Raw genomic sequence first — 19,150 nt, 5'->3', positions numbered from 1 at the left:
GTGATGTCTAAGGATGGGAGCATAGTCCCGTACCTGCTTGGACCTTTTTGTTTCTCACCCTAACCTGAAAAGATACTGATTAAAGGAGTGTTAAACAAACAAGCCAAGGACTCCACTACTCTCCCATGAGGACAGAGTCCCCAGCTCTGTCTGCAGACCAGTGGACAAAGCTGCATCATCCTCCTTCTTTGTGCCACACCTGGGAGCAACGGCGGTGTGGGCGCAACCCGTCGATTTCTCCCCACCTGAGCTGATTCTTCTTAATAAAGGCATTAAAAAGGAGGAAGATCTCCTGCCCATTTATTTCATGAATTACCGCGGGGATTCTTGCCCTGGGCCAGGCCAGGTGCCCGGTGCCAGCAAAACCGCTCTGTGCCCCTACTGCTGCCCCTGGGCAGGCAACAGAACACAGCAGGAAAGGCTCGAGGGTCGGGAAAGGCCAGGGAGAGATCACTCACCAGTCACTGGAATAAGAGACACGACCGGGGGGAATTCCTGGAATTTCTTATCAAACCGATCATTGCAAGAGAACGAGAGGCGAAGCAGCCGGGTCCAGCCTCGGCAGCAGGACTGTGCCCTCGGCCCCGGCCGCTGCCCGAGGGGATGAAGGATGCCCGGCCGAGCAGCGGCTCTGCCCAGCACGGGGATGTGCCCGCAGCCCCCGCTCCGTGCCGGGCTCGCAGGGCCGAGCGCGGAGCGGGGCTGAGCTGCTCCATGGAGCTCCCAGCGCTGCCGGCTCCGGCGGGCGGGCACGGGCCGTGCCGGGCGTCCGGCGGCATCGCTCGGTGCCGGGCGGGTTTGCCGTGCCAGGGACCGCCTGAGTGCAGCGGCAGCGCCAGCCCATCCTCGCCCTTCTGTTCCAGCTGCTGTATTGTCATGGGTTGACCCTGGTACAATGTCAGGGCCCCCATGAAAGATATATTTTCCAAAATGGTTGCTGTGAGATGTGACCCGGAAACAGAACAACGCAGGCTTCCAATTGGGGATGGAGGGAAAAACACAACATTTTATTAATAACAATATCTATAAAGGAACACACACACACAGAGCTAAGAATAAAAACTTTCCAAATACATTCCTCCTCCCCCCTCCCTTTTCTCCACAGAATGAGATAACACCATAGATTCCCACCTTTCAGGTAATCAGCTTTCAGTCCATCATCATCCTTTCAAATAATCCACTCTCAAATCCATCAGGGAGAGAGAAGTCCTCCCTTGCACCATAGGCTTCCCCCCCATGTCCAGTGCTCTCACCACTGGACACAGGCCAGGACTGCTTTTAGGGTATCTTGTTTAAGGATGCTCTACCCAGTTCCAAAAGCAGCAGTCTCTCAACTTTGGGACACCAGTCCCCCCCAAATTTACCCCCTGGGGCCGAGGGGCTCGTGAGCAGAGATCTTCCCCTCCACGGAGACAGAGGGCATCCCACACCCTCCTCAGCCGTCTCTGTTCACTCCACTGCTTCACTCTTGGCTCCAAAGCATTGTCTCCCCCTAAATACAGTCTCCAGGTCTCAGGAAAAACATGGGTCTGTCCATGGCCATACAAGAAAGAGTCCCGCTCAAGGCCACTCCATCATCTCCTCCCACCTAGGATTCTTCTCATCTCTTCCAGCTTTCCTCACACTCAGTCCATCATCTCTCTCTCCTCATTCTGATTCAGGAGGAGCAGTATTTGCAAGGTTTCTATTACTCTACCAAGGGGTTAAAATCTTCGCCTCTGTCTGCTCAGGACTCCCACAGCTGCCGGGCACCTTCTCTCGCCACCTCCCCCGCTTCTGGCCAGCTGTGCTGCCAGCACAGTCTCTGTCACTCTCTACCAGGGGGGGCTGCCCAGACATCCCAAGTCTCTTCCACCCCTGCACCTTTCGGGGCTCTGGCCTCATCCCCACAGGCCACATGGCCTCCCCCCCCCCACCCAGACGCAGCTGGGCAGGGGAGAAGAGGTCAGACTATACTCACCAAGGCTGGATTCCAAAGAGAAAGTTCTCTGGAAATCCTCTGCTTTTAACCCCTGTGTTCTCAGCGGCGTATCCAAATCCTCAGTGGCCAGCACCAGGTGCCAATTTCAAATCTGGCCATTGATTGGCTTGGCCACAACTTTTCCAGAAACACACTTCCGGGCCAAACCACGACATGCATGAATTAAACCAAGGGAAACTCCCTCTTGTTGCCGGGTCAAAGGCTTGAATCGAGGGGAGAACAGAGCTTCCCTCTCGATTTACATCCCTAAATGATGCATAAGGACAGTCTCCTCTCAGTTTAATCCCGAATAAAATGTGAATCAAGGGGGATTTGCCTCAATTTAGACATATAAAATGAGGAGAAGTGCAGTTTCCCTCTTTAGTTTCCTTCAAGAAAGACCATTCTGAGGGCTTTTTGGACAATTTTTTCACTTGTGAAGGTCCCTTGAAATGGAGGCTCCCCCTCAATGGCACTCTTACAATGGCTCATCAGGAGGTTCCTCTCAAGGGAAGCCCTTTCAGACCAGGCACAGCGGTGTTTGCTCTCAGTTTGAACCTGACGATGATGATAATGGGGCTCTTTCCCTCAATTCAAACAGCATGATAAAGGGTTTCTCCTTCCATTTAAACATGAAAATCATGGAAAGCAGTGATTGCCCTCCTAGCATTTTGGGAAGCACCCAGAATGATGAAAAAGGTGTGTTTTCCTTCAATTGAGACCCTTCAAATCCCAGGTGAATGGGGATCCTCCCCTGTTCAAACACAGGGGGTTTTATGGCTTAGAGCAAAGAATAAACCCACCTTGAACAAGAAAATGTTTTTACCGAGCAAAATATTCCAGAGACAAACAAGACTGCTGATGTTGCAGGTAGAAAAAAGGTCTCAGAATTTTCCATTGCAAGAAAAGTGAAAAACAACTTCTAGCTTAAACTGTGACATTTTAACTTTTAGTGATTGGAGAATAGTAACATGAATATAGTAATTACAGTAGTTATGATAGGCTGTAGGTAAAAGTTAAGATATAGGTTGGTTCTTCTGTATAAAGATGCTCAGCAAAGTAGATAATGCATTGCAACCAAAATTAAAGGGTCTTCAGGCTTGTCTGCATCTGGAGCTGACAGCTGTAGGCACAGGCTCTGTCGCACATGACCCTGGCCTGCTGTAACATTTTGGATACAATAAACTGCATTTGGAAGAACCACCTGGAGTCCTGCATCACTCGTTTATGGCCCTTACAGGCTTTTACATCAGTGAGCAGGTTATTATGGATAATCTCACACTGGAAAGCAGTCTTCACACCCTACTGCTCTCTGCATCACCCAAAGAGTTCGGAGGCTGCTGCCCAGGGAGCTCCTGAGTTGTATATTCCTTGTCAGTCTTATCTGCCCCTTGTTCAATTCTAAAACCATAAACAAAATGCAGGGAGAATTGGCCCAGGGACTCAGGACTTGCATATCTCTTCCAAAGAAAGGGGAAAAGAGTGTTTGTCCCAAACCACAGTTTAAAAGTTCATGTTATCTACATATATGTTTAAAGGGAAAAGAGGAAGAGTTATATATTAATTACTGGACCAGTGATGCTCCAGTCTATTTCTGTTCATTTCTTTCACTTGTAGCATTGCTTAGACTATTAAAAAAAATCCAAAACCCACAAACGAATAAAAGAAACATTGAATTTAGGCTAAATGAAAAGCAATCTGGCTAAAGGCTTGGAGCACGCCAGTGCCTGAGTTCCAGTAAGGGAGCTCATCCCCTCTGCACTTACAAGCCAGACGCCAAAGAACTGAGCATCAGCTTTTAGCGTTTTTAGAATTCAACAGTAAGAAAAGCTGCTGGGCAGGGCCATGCTCCAGGCACATCTGTGGCATTTCCTCTGTCCAGCTCTCCCAGCTCAGCTCCTGTCTTTTCCTCTCCTTGCTGGATTTCAATCATGCATTTCTTGAGGGGCTGGCCCTGCACTGATCAGAGCATGAACTGACCATCAGACAAACAGCTTCTAGCAGGGTGGGTCTATCCTAAATGGAACATTTCCCACAGTAATTCCACTGCCCTAATTTCATTGGCTTTTAAAGGAACCTGGTTTAATACACTCCATTTCTAAATACAACGCTCCTGCACTCCCTGCAAGGGTCATTCTTTGAGCCTTGGAGAAAGGCTTTAAAGCAGCACAGAGCTTGTTAAGCATCAACAACTTAATAAAAAAAATCAAATGAATGGCGTGGGCAAAGCCTGACTTTAAATCCTGAATTCAGGAGCAGTTGCATTGCCAGTTGACAAGATTAGAAAGGTTTCTTTAGCAGTTGTTGAGATGACAAAGTAAGGGAGAGGACGGTTGTTTTGGTTTGAAAACAAAGCCAGTGAGAGACTCCAAGTCAGAAATGCAATTTATTAGGAAAAAGAAAAAAAAAAACAAAATACATACAATTATGCAAAGGAAAATAAAAAATCACTGCCAGTCAGAATACAACCCGACACCCTGCTAGTTAGGGTGGTGGTAGCAGTCCAGATGAAATGGTGTTGTTGAAGTAGTGATCCCGTAGGAAAGATCTGGTAGCTCTTTGTCCTCTAGAAACCAGTGGGCAAAGGCACCTTGTTCTGTCCCAAAGCATAGATTATATCCAGGTGGGGATGCTTAGCTCCTCCCCCCTGGGCGGAGTATCTCACAATGGACTGATATCATTCAATGAGTCATGCTGTGGGTCCATTAAACAAATGGCTCCTGGAGGGAGTTCTCTCTGAGTCATGGGCAAGGCATTAATGGGCCCATTAACAGGAGGAAAAACAATGCCCTTCCTGGTTTCAACAGCTCTTGAGGATGGCAATAGAATACATATTTATATTGTAACCTAGGACACCCTGCCTGCCCAAACTGCCACACCACGCCCAGAGAAGTGCCACAGCCCTGCTTGCCTGCACCTGTTTGCCGCACTCCCTAGAGGCCTCTTTTAATCAGCCTGCTATTCAGTGGCTGAGAAAGCCCCACCCCAGTCCTGGGTGACTCACAAACGCAAGGAAGGCACTTACTGAGCGTTCCCACAGTCAGCCTGTTAGCGCCAGAGGAGGCCCCACCCCAGTCCTGGGTGACTCACAAACGCAAGGAAGGCACTTACTGAGCGTTCCCACAGTCAGCCTGTTAGCGCCAGAGGAGGCCCCACCCCAGTCCTGGGTGACTCGCAAACGCAAGGAAGGCACTTACTGAGCGTTCCCACAGTCAGCCTGTTAGCGCCAGAGGAGGCCCCACCCCAGTCCTGGGCGACTCGCAAACGCAAGGAACGCCTGCTCAGCGTTACCACAACCAGCCCATCAGCAGCGGAGGAAGCCCCACCCGATTCCTACAAGACTCACAAACGCAAGGAACGCCTGCTCAGCGTTACCACAACCAGACCATCGTAAAGGAAGCCCCACCCTAGAGGAAGCCCCACCCCAGTCCTACCTGACTCACAATCCCCTGGAAGAGGTATTTTTGTGACACTTTGGCAATGGCCAATACTGGTGTAGCATTTTTAGAATATTTTATACCATTCTCTGAACTTTATTCCCTTCACATATCCCAGCCTTTGCCATGACTCTTTTTAACAAGCACTGAGCCCAGCAGTGCCTCGGCAGAGCTATTTGAGTGTTAGCAAGTGAAGGAGGCCATGTGTCGCAGATTTTTATTCTGTTCATTTTATTCTTTCAATCTTATTGCAGCAGCACTTCACCCGTCCCTCGGTGCAGCTCCTTTAGAGACAAGGGGGCATCGCAGCAGGGGCTGCTGCAGCAGGGCAGGGGCAGGGCCAGGCACATCCCAACGCTGGCGGTGCTCGGAGTCTGTCAGCCTGTGCAGTTCAGGCAGATCAAATCAATCCCAATTGTCAGAGATTTCCACCACCTGCTATTTCCCCCCTTTTCCTCCATGGATTTGACAGCTCTTGGTTTCCTCCCACTGAGCTGGAAAGCAAAATGCCTGCCTGCCCCATGGCCATCCCTGCCACCTTCCACTGCTCCTTGTTTCTCCTCCTCTCCCCTTTACTTTGCTCCACTTCCTCCCTCCTCCTCTCCCTGCCAGCTGGCAGCAAAGCCATTTCAGCCACTGGCACCAGCTGCCTCCTCTCCCTCGCTCCCGTTTTGCCCACTCGGAACTCCCGGAGCCGCCGTGGGGCCGGGTCCTGGTGCAGGGAATGATGGCAGCGATTCTTGGGCTGGGCCGGGCCAGGCCAGGGGCCCGGGGCAGCAAAACCGCTCTGTGCCTCTGCTGCTGCCCCTGGGCAGGCAACAGAGCACAGCAGGAAAGGCTCGGGGCTCTCAATAGAGGCAGCCAGAGATCTCTCACCCATCATGGGCTGAACAGGCCTGGGGAAATTAATTTATTTTACTATCAAACATACCAGAGCAAGGGAATGAGTAGGCTGCCAAATCCTAAAAGTGCACCTTGCCCACACTATTCTCTCCTTCCTGGGCTTCACTTTATCCCCGATTCCCTTCTTTCCTCCTCTCCACACAGTGGCACAGAGGGATGGGGGTGTTTTGGTTGTAAAGACAGGGATCTGCTAAGGAATGCAGGAGCAACAAAAAGTGTAAACCCCTTGCCTCCAAGTTATTTTAATTTAGAAATTAAGGGGTTCTCAAGCAAAGAAAGATATGAGAATGGAATGACAGTTCTTAACTAGTATGTACAACAAAACAAAAAAACACCAACCAGTGCAGCATGGACCCCAAACAGAACACAAACCCAGTCCACAGCGAATTCCCTTCCCCAAGCAGCAGCTCCGACCGCCCTCCTCCAAAGGTGAGACTGAGAGAAAGAGAGAGAGAGAGAGCCAGCAGCTGACAGACCCTTCTTCACAGTCAGGTGCCTGATGTCAAAAGTGGGATTCCTTCTCAGCACAAATCAGCTGCTCTTCTTCCTCTTCCAAAGACCAACCAAAAGTGTCACCTTCAGGCCAGTTTGTGGTGATTACCAAGAGCCTTGTGATGATTTCCAAGGCAATTTGGATTTCCCTTTGGACCTTGTTGTGTCATAAGAACGATGCACTCACTCCAGGCAGCATCGGGGGCAGGATGGATTGCAGAGCCTTTTCCTTTGCACACCCAGCCCAGCGCTGGCACTGGGCATGGATGAAGAGGCACTGAGGTGACCCTGAGAGCGAGGGCAAGGCACAGGGTGCAGCTGAGCAAGGACAGCCCTGGGCTGGGCTGAGAGGTGAAGCTGGCACTGCCCAGCGTGGACAAGGTCCTTTCTGCAGCCCCTGTTACAGGGGAGCCTGGGCCTTGCTGCAGACATACGGCCGCTCGTTGGAGCAGAACTCACTCCTGAATCTCTCCCCGTCAGCCAGGTACACACAGTCGGAATTGCCGAGGACAGGAACCCTGCAGGGAGGAGCAGAGGCAGGCTGGCTGCCAGGGGAACACCTTGTGCCCTGTGCCCCAGGCCCTGCCCGGCTCCCCGGCACTCACCGGGAGCTGTAGCTGCTGCCGTCCCCCCAGTGCAGGCGCTCGCCCCGTCTGCGCAGCCCGAGCCAGTAATCGCCGTTCCCGCGGAGGCGGAAGAGCAAACCCTGCCCAGGAGAGAGGAGTGGGAGCTGCCCCGGCCCTCGGGGGGACCCGTGCCCGGGGCTGCCCCCGCCCGCCGGGGCTCCTTCCCTGCAAGGCCCCGGCCCAGGGCTGCAGCCCCGGCCCCACGAGCACCGAGCCCGGCCCAGGAGCACCCCCAGGCTGCCCTCAGCCACCCCACACCGCCCGAGCCCCTCACTCACCATTTCCTCCTCATCCTTCAGAATGGCTAGGGAGGCCCCGAGCTCCGAGCACCGTTCCTCAGCCTGCTCCCAGCTGCTGTAATCCCTTGACAAGTAGTAGCAGACCCCATTGTAGCCAACCCAGCCAGGGGGACAGCCCAGAACACACTGTGGAGTGGCAGGTGTCACTGGAACCTGTGCTGCTGCTGCTGCAGGGGGAAGAGGAGAAGGTGTGAGGATTCCCCTCTGCAGGGAGCAGGGAGCCCGCTCTGCCCCGAGGGGCTGGGACCAGGCTGCTGCCCCTCTCTTACCTGCCAGCACAGCCAAGACCACCCCCAAAGCCAGCAGCAGCAGCAGGAGCAGCAGAATCAGCAGCGCCGTGCCCACGGGATGGCTCCTGAACCATTCACCTGGAGCAGGAAAGAGCTGCTGGCTGCCAGAAGCAGAGCCGGCCCTGCAATCTGCTCAGCCCATGGCCAGGGAGCACAGCAGGGACCCCTCAGCCAGTGTGGCCCTCACTCAGCTGGCAGCCAGAGAGCCAAGAGCCTGGCCACAGCCAGGGACACAGCTCTGGGGACGGCCAGGGACACAGCTCTGGGGACGGGCTGCAGCAGGAGAACTGCACAGCCTTGGGGGCAGCTGGGGCTGCTGCTTCCAGCCACTGCTGGGGCCCAGCAGAGCACCAGGCCTCTTCCAGACCTCGGGAAACAGCCACACACCTGCCAGCCCTGGCCTTGGCAGGTGACACTGGCCCCTCCCTAGAGGCCCCAGGGGTGGCCCTGCACTCACCCAGCAATCTTCTGAGGCCCCTTTTGTGTTCAGTGCTGGTTGCTGATGTGCCCTGGGGATCCAGGAGCTCCCTCACACTCCCATCCCTGGTGCAGAATCCATTCTCCACATTTTCACTCACTGCAAGCTCACAAGTGGCAGCCTTCTGCTGATGCCAAGTGGCTCCTTGTGCCCCAGGCGAGTGTGGAACCCCGGCTGCTGGTCCCTCCTGGGGATGCAGGAGTTCCTTCACAACTCCATGAATGGAGCACAATTCACTCTCCTCCAGCTCACAGCCGGAATCTCTCTGACAGGAACAAACAGCACCTTGAAACGGAGGCATCAGGAGTGCTGACAGATCCTTTGGGAGCTCGGCCTCGGGAGCAGCTTTGCAGCCGCGCTGCTGGCACCCTGCAAGGGACACGCAGAGAGGTCGCTGCTGGTGCCGGCTCTGCTGGACCCCGAGGCTCAGCAAAACGATGCCGGCTCTGGAGGCGCTGCCGCGGCACCGGCTCCAGCCCGGCCATCCGGGCACGGAGGAGACCGCGGGCAGCCGCTCCCTCGGCCATCCCAGCGCAGGGGGGACACGGGGGCAGCCGCCACAAGGAACTCGCCAGAACCCCCCGTGCCCCTCAGCGCGGCCCCTCCGCCCGCAGCGAGCCCCGGGCTGGGGCAGCACCGACCGCGGGTCCCACCTGGGCTGCAGCCGCCGCCGGGCTCCGGGTACCACCACCACCGCTGCGGCGCCGTCCAGAGGACGCCACGGCCGCTGGCACCGCAGTTTTAAAGCTGTCGTCAGTGTGGGAGGGATTTTGGCCTTTTAGATCAATCAGCGTGCCGGAAGCAGCTGAGGAGCGCGGGCCGGGAGCGCTGCTCGAAGGCGTGGCTCTTTTGCACCGCGGGCGCGGCCCCCTCTCCTCGGGGTTCCCGCTGCCCTGCCCGGGATCGGTTGTTTCTCCGCTCTGGCGCTGCCGGCCCGGACTGGGGTCCTGAGCCCGAGTCGCTGTGGCTGGGCGGAGCGCGGGGCTGCCCGGCCCACGGCGAGCCCCGGGCGGTCCCGGCTCGCTTCCCCCGCGCCGCCGCCCCTCGCTGCCGCCTGCGCTTGCCCCGCTCCCGGGGCTCGGCCCCGCCCGGCCCGGCCCGGCGGCTCCGCTTCCCCCGGGCCGCCTCACTGCCCCCGCGGCTCCCCCTGCGGCGGGGCGAACCCCCGGCATCTGCCGGAAGGGCTCTGCCTGCCCCGACTGCTGAAACCTTAACGCACCGCCTTCTAGAATGTCTTAAAAATGTGCTGAAATGCTTTTGGAAAGTTAATCTTGTGTTTGTAGTGAACTCTGATTTCTCTGAGAAGATTCAAAGCGGTAAATACAGTGCCTCCTCCTGCTCCTCCTCCTGCTCCTCTGCCGGAATCCAGGACATCCCTCTGGATGCCTGGATGGCTCAAAGCCCTGGCAGGGCGGTCGGATACCCTGGCAGGAAGCCAAAGACCCCTGTGGCTTTGAGTTCGACCCATGGAGCAAATTACCAACCTTATACAAAGAATTACAAGTCACAAAAGTTTAAGTAGCATAACAGTAGTTGTCACAGGGTGAAAGGTGGAATTTTAAAGAATTTCACTATGGGGGTCTAGGGACAAGATGGAGCAATTTGGGCATTGTCCTGTCCTTCCTTCTTCTTTCTAGCCTCCATCTTCTTGATGATGGAGGCACTTTGGGATTGGTGTAGAGTAGAAAGTCACTGTCTAACGTAGGTGATAGGTATTGGAAAATAACTGTAAATATCGAATACATAGTTTATAGTATCAAAGACAACACCAGCCCCGTGGGAGGGCAGTGTGCCTCAGACTGACCTGCAGAACAGACCTCGGCAGGCCAGACAGAAAATGTTTTAGATAAGAAATAATAAACAACTTTGAGAATGACAGCCAAAGACAAAACCCTGATTTCTTCCCGGACAGATGGGTTGAGGAAAAAAGACTTTTAACACACCTCGGGATCATCTCAACCAGAGAGGGAACCCGAGACTCCTCCTCCTGCTCCTCCTCCTGCTCCTGCTCCTGCTCCTCCTCCTCCTCCTGATAACATTTCCCATGTGCTATTACACTGAATACAACCTCGAGAAGCTCCCGGTTTGTTCGGCACTTTGCCAGACTCTACATTGTTGTCTCTTTTGGTACAATTGCACTTTAAAAGGACTTAGTAAAGTTATGAGTCCTTAAAATTTGTGGTTACCATGAGTTTTTCTCAAAGTTAAATTACATAGGGTCAGCGTATTTGTCACACTTCTCTAATCCCTCTAGTAAAGCCATCATGCCCTTATTTCAGCCCCACTTTGTTCACATTGTCAGTGCCTTTTGGTATTAACAGCAGCAGAATAAGTTACATTTTGTAGTACCCAGAACTTTTAAGGATATTGATTGTTAGTTCGGTTCTGTTTCATTTGGTTATGGTTTTAGTCTTGCTCAGATTAAGCAAATTAAGATCTGAGTAAAGTTATGTTTTATTACTCTATTGAGTTAATTTTGTTAAGAGTCATTTATGTGGAGGTGGATTTCTGTCAGGTTTGAGCATTCCTGAGTTTGGACCAGGTCAAGTTTCAGTCTTCTTCACTTTAACCCTTTTCATCTTCTATTCCAGTTTCATAAGATCACTTTTTATTCAGTATTAAAGATGATAACTTTAAGTTCTCTTAAGTGTACCTCTAATGCTACTGAGGTGGCATTGAATTGCACTGCAATTAATCTTAAGTCCCAAGTTAATTTTGTTTCAATATGTCTGTTTACATTTAATGATGTAGTTATTTCCTTCTAGAGATGAGACAGACCCAGCTGAAACAGCAGTGATGGAACACTGACAAACACCTGCCCTTGCACAGAAGAAGATCCAGTTTGCTGAGCCCTTGATCCCCTCACAGACTGCACAGGTGCCAGTGCTGCCCTGCCCAACAGGATCATTCATTGGCATCTCTTCTGTTTTATCTCCCAGAGATAACTCAGGGGAGTGGGGGGTTGTTCTGCACTATGGCTGTGATCCACTGGGAGCTGTTCCTTGTTTCATTGCTATGGATCCAGGAGGGCTGGAAGAATATTGTCTCAAATTCCTGAGGCAGTCACTGCTGATGTATTGGTTCCATCATGTGAATTCACTGATTTTTAGAACAGGCATTGTTCATAAGATGTCATGACCTTGTTTATAAGTGGCTTTTCACAAACTTTGACACATCTTTGTGTAACTCTCCACAGACACGTGTCGCTCTGGGATCTCTGTTCTGTTCTCCAGCTGCAGATGCCTCTCTTTGAACAGGCTCTGCAGCCGTTCCTGCCCTGCCTCCTCAGCCTTTGCTCCCTTCTCTTGTTTCAGCAGGGTTGCTGTGCCTTGAGCCAGGGCTGGCTCCTGATTCTCCTGTGCTTTCAGGGTTCCAGGATAAGATCTCTGGGCTCTGTGGAAAGCCTCACCTGAGCTGAGGCTCCTGTGGTCTTTACCAACCCTTCTGTGACACATCCTTGTGGGGCAGGGCTGTGAGCTGCTGAGGGCAAGGCTGCTCCTGCTCTGAGGGAATCAGACACAGCCCCAGGTATTCTCCCAGAAGGGGATTGTCCTCACTTTATCCTGCAAAATTGAGGGCAAATGCAGTTTCCCTCAACAAAGATCATACTGGGAGCTTTTGCACATCTTTTTCATCTGTGAAGGTCCCTTCAGATGGAGGGTCCCCTCGATGGCACTCTTACAATGGCTCATCAAGAGGTTCCTCTCAACGGAAGCCCTTTCAGAGCAGGCACAGCGGGGTTTGCCCTCAGTTTGAACCTGACAATGATGAAAATGGGCTCTTTCCCTCAATTCATGCAGGATGATAAAGGTTTTCTCCTTCCATTTAAACATGGAAATCATGGCAAGCAGTGATTGCCTGCCAAGGGAGACACCCAAAATAATGAAAAAGGTGTGTTTTCCTTCAACTGAGACCCTTTAAATTGTAGCTGAATGGGGACCCTCCCCAGTTCATACACAGTCACAGAAAAGCTTTCCTCCCTCCATTTGAATCCCTTTTCTCCTCGTCACCCCCCATTTTTGGGGGCAGTGGGGAGGGACTGGGGGCACTTCCCCCTCCTCCCTGCTCACCCCTGGCGCTGCTGCACCTTGCAGAGTGCTGAGCACTTCCCTCCCAGTTCCCTGCCAGTGTCCCTCTTCCTGGCAAGCCCCGGCAGGGATGGGGAGAGCCCTGGGCAGGAACTGGGAGCACCATTCCTGCCCAGGGCTCCCGAGATCCCTCCCAGTGCTCCTTCTTGCTCACTCCCGCTGCTTCCACTCTCCCTCCCAGTTCCCTCCTGCCATTCCCTGTGCTCCCAGTTCCCTCCCAGTGCTCCCAGGATCTCTCCCAGTGCTCCCAGCAGCAAAGCACTGGGGCACAGTGTGCTCTGCTCTGGAAGAGGCAAGGCTGGAGCTGCCAGGAGAGAAATCCCGAGTGGAAAAGCATTCCCTGCAGAGGAAGGGCTCTCCCCTCTCTGAGCACAGAGGCAGCTCAGGCTCCGGTGCTGACTCCAAACCGCTCCAGCTCCGAGTCCCACTGCCCGAAATTGGGATGGCCCCACTTCCCAGCGCCTTGCTCCAAGCTCACACGGCTGAGGGGGCACTGCAGATTCAATAATTAATGCTCCTGGGCACTGCTTGAGCTCTGAGCTGCACACTGTCACACAGCACAAAACCTTAACCAGGATGGGTTTCTCCTGCTGGCACAGGAAGAGAAGGAGAAATCTGACAGGAATGTTCTCCATCGTTCTGCCCAGGCTTTGGCAAACACTGCAGCTCCTGCACTTCGGGAATAACAAGTGGCCGATGAGAAGTGACTTTGGTGTCAGTGAGCAGGTTATCATGGATTGATCTCGCACTGGAAAGCAGTCTTCACACCCTACTGCTCTCTGCATCACCCGAAGAGTTTGGAGGCTGCTGCCCAAGGACTTGGAGTTGTGTCTTCCTTGTCAATCTTATCAAGCCCTTGTTTAATTGTAAAAACATGAATAAAATGCAGGGAGCAGTGGTCCAGGGTCTCAGGGCTTGCAGATCTCTTCCAAAGGAAGGGAAAAAAAGTGTTTGTCCCAAGCCATAGAGGTAAAAAGTTCATGTTATCCCCATATATTTTTAAAACGAAAATAGGATGAGTAAAATAGCAATTATTGTGCCAGTGGTGCTCCCATCTATTTCTGTTCTCTTCTTTCACTTATAGCATCTCTAAGAACACTTTTAAAATCCAAACCAAAACTAAAAGAACACTGAGTTTAAGCTGAAGGAGAAGCAATCTGGCTGCAGGGTTGTGGCACTCCATTGCCTGCGTTCCAGTAAGGGAGCTCATCCCCTCTGCAGGCACAAGCCAGATCCCAAAGCGCTGAGCATCAGCTTCTCAGGCGGCGGCGGCGGCGGCGGGCCCGCGCTCAGCTGTTCCCGGTGCCTTCGCCCCGCTCCTGCCGCCTGCGTGTGGCAGCGGCAGCCGCTCGGCCTGCGCTCCGTGCCGCGCCGCGGGGAGCCGGGAGCGGGCCGGGAGGCACGGCGGGAGGAGCGCCCGGAGCGGGGGGACTGCGAGGGGAGCCCGGCGGCCGGGAACCGGGAGCGTGTGAGGGGAACCGGGAGCGCGTGAGGGGGAACCAAGGGCGTGTGAGGGGGATTTGGCGGCCGAGAACCGGGAGCATGTGAGGGGACCCGGGAGCGAGTGAGGCGCACCCGGCGGCCGGGAACCGGGAGTGTGTGAGGGGGACCCAGCGGCCGGGAATCGGGGGCGCGTGAGGGGGATTCGGCGGCCGGGAACCGGGAGGACGGACGGCGTGTGGGGGATCCGGGAGCCGGGACCGACGGCGTGTGAAGGTGGCATAGCGGGCTCGACCCGGGAGCGCGTGAGGGGGAACTGCGGGCGTGTGAGGGGGACACGGCGTAGTCGAACCCGAGAGCGTCTGAGGGAGGACCCGGGAGCGTGTGAGGGGCACCCGGCGGCCGGGAACCGGGAGCGTGTGAGGGGCACCCGGCGGGCTCGAATGGGAGCGTGTGAGGGGGAGCGGAGGCCGTGTGAGGGGCACCCGGCGGCTTCCCAGGCTCTCGGTGTCGCAGCACGGGCTAACCCCGTGAGGCATCGGGTGCCACCTCCCTGCTGCAGCGGGGCCATCCCCGAGCACAGGACACAAGATTCTGTCAGCGGGGTCTGGAATATCCCCGGCGAGGGAGACTCCGCAGCCCGTGTGGACAATCTGTTCCTGGGCACGGCGTTGCTGAGCCGCCTCTCCGCTCTGTGCCCCGTCCAGGCGAGACCCCGGCGCACTTGGGCGGCACCACCGCGTTCGGGGATAACGTGGAGGATGAGTGGTTCATCGTGTACCTGCTCCGGGAGATCACCAGGGAGTTCCCGGGGCTGGCAGCCAGGTGAGGCTGAGCTGCTTGTGTGAGAGGGCTGCCAAGGGGCAGTGCCTGTGCTCTGGAGGACCTGTTTTAATATGCCCATCCTTGGAGGTGTTTCCTTATCCCAAAGACGTTGGAAGTGTCCAAGGGCAGGTTGGATGGGGCTTGGAGCAGCCTGGGCTAGTGCAGGGTGTGCCTGCCTGTGGCAGGGGAGTTGGAACCAGATGATCTTTTAGTTCCCATCTAACCTTAGACTTTCTATGGGTTTATGAATATTAAAAAAAACCCAGCAGACATGGATTCAGAATTGTGTTGTTGTGCTCTGCAAGGCTTTTCCTGCTAAGAAACCAATTGCTCCTTGGCCAGGATTGATGACCACGATGGAGAGTTTCTCTTGATAGAAGCAGCCGATTTTATCCTAAGGTGACTGAATCCTGAGCACAGTGGAAACAGGGTGAGTAAAACTTGTGTACAGCTGGCAAGGTGGCCACAGTGACCTTTTCTGTAGCAGCTGGAGTTTTCTCTTGCACCTCTCTCTAGCCAAGTGGTCTGACTGCCTCTGAAAATCCAGAGTGCTGTCTGTCCCTTGCTGTTGCTCCCTTCAGGAGCACTCCTGTATCCAACAGAACTTTCAAGCTCTGCTAAACCACTTGGATGATTTTTTTTTTTTTACCATACTGTGGAGTGTTTAGGGCAGAGGATATGCTGCCCTCAGAGCAGGGAATGCTCAGGGCTGGAGTGTTGCTGTCTCTGTAAGGACACAGGCTTTGTCTGGCACAGGTGAAATAATGAGCAGACACCTTCCCCTTCCCCTACTCCAAGATTCTTAAAAGGGCTGGAACACAACACCAAAATTGATTGCAAGTGTGTACCTGGAGTGTCAGGCCCATATTTCCTTTGTTTGAGGGAGCAGAGTGAGGGAGCTGAGAGCATTGCACTCAGGGCTTTTCTCAGGATCAGGAACCAGCAGAGGTCGCATGTAGCCCCTGAAATAATGCTTTTACATCCCTGGGATGCTCTGGAGCAGTTAGGTTATGCTGGTTCTCCTGAAGCACTTCTCTAGTTGAAGAGAAACCTGGTATTGTTGTTATGAAGGAAACAAGATGTATTTGATAAACTCGTTGCAGAATGTAGAAGCTGAGGAAGGAATAGAGATGGAAGCAAGTTTTGATATAGAAGAAAAGAATTGCTGAGCCAGTCTTACTGGATAACCAAGGAGCAAAGGGTATGTTAGTTAGAAGGGGGTTTTATGACTTAGAACAAAGGATAAACCCACCTCAAACAAGATGATGTTTTTACCAAGCAGAAAGATAGCACAAGCAAACAAGTCAGCAAATGTTGCAAGTAGAAAAAAGGTCTCAGAATTTTCCACTGCAAGAAAACTGAAGAACAATTTCTAGCTTAAACTGTAATGTACTAACATTTAGTGATTGGAGAATACTAACATGAATATGGTAATTGTATTAGTTATGATAGGCTATAGATAAAAGTTAAGGTATAGATTGGTTCTACTGTATTAAGATGCTCAGCAAAGAAAAGTATATAATGCATTTGTAACCTAAGCTAAGGGTCTCCAGGCCTGCCTGCAGCTGCAGCTGACAGCTGTAGGCTCAGGCTCTGTCGCCCACGACCCTGGACTGCTCTAACATCTTGCATATAATAAACTGCGTTTTGGAAGAGCCGCCTGGAGTCCTGCATCTCTCATTTAGGCTCTTACATATATGTTTAAAGGGAAAAGAGGAAGAGTTATATATTAATTACTGGACCAGTGATGCTCCAGTCTATTTCTGTTCATTTCTTTCACTTGTAGCATTGCTTAGACTATTAAAAAAAATCCAAAACCCACAAACGAATAAAAGAAACATTGAATTTAGGCTAAATGAAAAGCAATCTGGCTAAAGGCTTGGAGCACGCCAGTGCCTGAGTTCCAGTAAGGGAGCTCATCCCCTCGGCACTTACAAGCCAGACGCCAAAGAACTGAGCATCAGCTTTTAGCGTTTTTAGAATTCAACAGTAAGAAAAGCTGCTGGGCAGGGCCATGCTCCAGGCACATCTGTGGCATTTCCTCTGTCCAGCTCTCCCAGCTCAGCTCCTGTCTTTTCCTCTCCTGGCTGGATTTCAATCATGCATTTCTTGAGGGGCTGGCCCTGCACTGATCAGAGCATGAACTGACCATCAGACAAACAGCTTCTAGCAGGGTGGGTCTATCCTAAATGGAACATTTCCCACAGTAATTCCACTGCCCTAATTTCATTGGCTTTTAAAGGAACCTGGTTTAATACACTCCATTTCTAAATACAACGCTCCTGCACTCCCTGCAAGGGTCATTCTTTGAGCCTTGGAGAAAGGCTTTAAAGCAGCACAGAGCTTGTTAAGCATCAACAACTTAATAAAAAAAATCAAATGAATGGCGTGGGCAAAGCCTGACTTTAAATCCTGAATTCAGGAGCAGTTGCATTGCCAGTTGACAAGATTAGAAAGGTTTCTTTAGCAGTTGTTGAGATGACAAAGTAAGGGAGAGGACGGTTGTTTTGGTTTGAAAACAAAGCCAGTGAGAGACTCCAAGTCAGAAATGCAATTTATTAGGAAAAAGAAAAAAAAAACAAAATACATACAATTATGCAAAGGAAAATAAAAAATCACTGCCAGTCAGAATACAACCCGACACCCTGCTAGTTAGGGTGGTGGTAGCAGTCCAGATGAAATGGTGTTGTTGAAGTAGTGATCCCGTAGGAAAGATCTGGTAGCTCTTTGTCCTCTAGAAACCAGTGGGCAAAGGCACCTTGTTCTGTCCCAAAGCACAGATTATATCCAGGTGGGGATGCTTAGCTCCTCCCCCCTGGGCGGAGTATCTCACAATGGACTGATATCATTCAATGAGTCATGCTGTGGGTCCATTAAACAAATGGCTCCTGGAGGGAGTTCTCTCTGAGTCATGGGCAAGGCATTAATGGGCCCATTAACAGGAGGAAAAACAATGCCCTTCCTGGTTTCAACAGCTCTTGAGGATGGCAATAGAATACATATTTATATTGTAACCTAGGACACCCTGCCTGCCCAAACTGCCACACCACGCCCAGAGAAGTGCCACAGCCCTGCTTGCCTGCACCTGTTTGCCGCACTCCCTAGAGGCCTCTTTTAATCAGCCTGCTATTCAGTGGCTGAGAAAGCCCCACCCCAGTCCTGGGTGACTCACAAACGCAAGGAAGGCACTTACTGAGCGTTCCCACAGTCAGCCTGTTAGCGCCAGAGGAGGCCCCACCCCAGTCCTGGGCGACTCGCAAACGCAAGGAAGGCACTTACTGAGCGTTCCCACAGTCAGCCTGTTAGCGCCAGAGGAGGCCCCACCCCAGTCCTGGGTGACTCGCAAACGCAAGGAAGGCACTTACTGAGCGTTCCCACAGTCAGCCTGTTAGCGCCAGAGGAGGCCCCACCCCAGTCCTGGGCGACTCGCAAACGCAAGGAACGCCTGCTCAGCGTTACCACAACCAGCCCATCAGCAGCGGAGGAAGCCCCACCCGATTCCTACAAGACTCACAAACGCAAGGAACGCCTGCTCAGCGTTACCACAACCAGACCATCGTAAAGGAAGCCCCACCCTAGAGGAAGCCCCACCCCAGTCCTACCTGACTCACAATCCCCTGGAAGAGGTATTTTTGTGACACTTTGGCAATGGCCAATACTGGTGTAGCATTTTTAGAATATTTTATACCATTCTCTGAACTTTATTCCCTTCACATATCCCAGCCTTTGCCATGACTCTTTTTAACAAGCACTGAGCCCAGCAGTGCCTCGGCAGAGCTATTTGAGTGTTAGCAAGTGAAGGAGGCCATGTGTCGCAGATTTTTATTCTGTTCATTTTATTCTTTCAATCTTATTGCAGCAGCACTTCACCCGTCCCTCGGTGCAGCTCCTTTAGAGACAAGGGGCCATCTCAGCAGGGGCTGCTGCAGCAGGGCAGGGGCAGGGCCAGGCACATCCCAACGCTGGCGGTGCTCGGAGTCTGTCAGCCTGTGCAGTTCAGGCAGATCAAATCAATCCCAATTGTCAGAGATTTCCACCACCTGCTATTTCCCCCCTTTTCCTCCATGGATTTGACAGCTCTTGGTTTCCTCCCACTGAGCTGGAAAGCAAAATGCCTGCCTGCCCCATGGCCATCCCTGCCACCTTCCACTGCTCCTTGTTTCTCCTCCTCTCCCCTTTACTTTGCTCCACTTCCTCCCTCCTCCTCTCCCTGCCAGCTGGCAGCAAAGCCATTTCAGCCACTGGCACCAGCTGCCTCCTCTCCCTCGCTCCCGTTTTGCCCACTCGGAACTCCCGGAGCCGCCGTGGGGCC

General features: G+C 52.9%; 1 protein-coding gene and 1 long non-coding RNA gene across 4 annotated transcripts; one reads left to right on the top strand and one right to left on the bottom strand.

The window, feature by feature from the left end:
* Positions 1 to 6,359: 6,359 nt before the first annotated feature.
* On the bottom strand, positions 6,360 to 12,640 carry LOC135306293 (C-type lectin domain family 2 member D-like). Its single transcript, XM_064429940.1, has 6 exons — positions 9,139 to 12,640; positions 8,465 to 8,854; positions 7,987 to 8,085; positions 7,697 to 7,884; positions 7,398 to 7,498; positions 6,360 to 7,310 (listed from the first exon to the last, which is right to left on the bottom strand). The coding sequence occupies exons 2-6, from the start codon at positions 8,784 to 8,786 to the stop codon at positions 7,193 to 7,195; spliced, it is 828 nt and encodes a 275-aa protein (XP_064286010.1). The 5' UTR covers positions 8,787 to 8,854; positions 9,139 to 12,640; the 3' UTR covers positions 6,360 to 7,192.
* Positions 12,641 to 13,877: 1,237 nt separating this feature from the next.
* LOC135305845 (uncharacterized) lies at positions 13,878 to 16,473 on the top strand. 3 transcript variants are annotated; one of them, XR_010366821.1, is made up of 3 exons: positions 13,878 to 14,041; positions 14,721 to 14,838; positions 15,181 to 16,473. It is a non-coding gene; the product is annotated as an uncharacterized LOC135305845 (long non-coding RNA). The 3 variants fall into 3 exon arrangements; XR_010366820.1 differs by lacking the exon at positions 13,878 to 14,041 and adding an exon at positions 14,242 to 14,289 and having other exon boundaries at positions 15,181 to 16,472; XR_010366822.1 differs by lacking the exon at positions 13,878 to 14,041 and adding an exon at positions 14,401 to 14,432.
* The last annotated feature ends 2,677 nt before the right edge of the window (positions 16,474 to 19,150 follow it).

This window comes from Passer domesticus, chromosome 8 (assembly GCF_036417665.1).
Source record: "Passer domesticus isolate bPasDom1 chromosome 8, bPasDom1.hap1, whole genome shotgun sequence".
Lineage (NCBI taxonomy): Eukaryota > Metazoa > Chordata > Aves > Passeriformes > Passeridae > Passer > Passer domesticus.
Note: the sequence above shows the minus strand (reverse complement) of the source record. Positions and strands in the feature narration are given on the sequence as shown.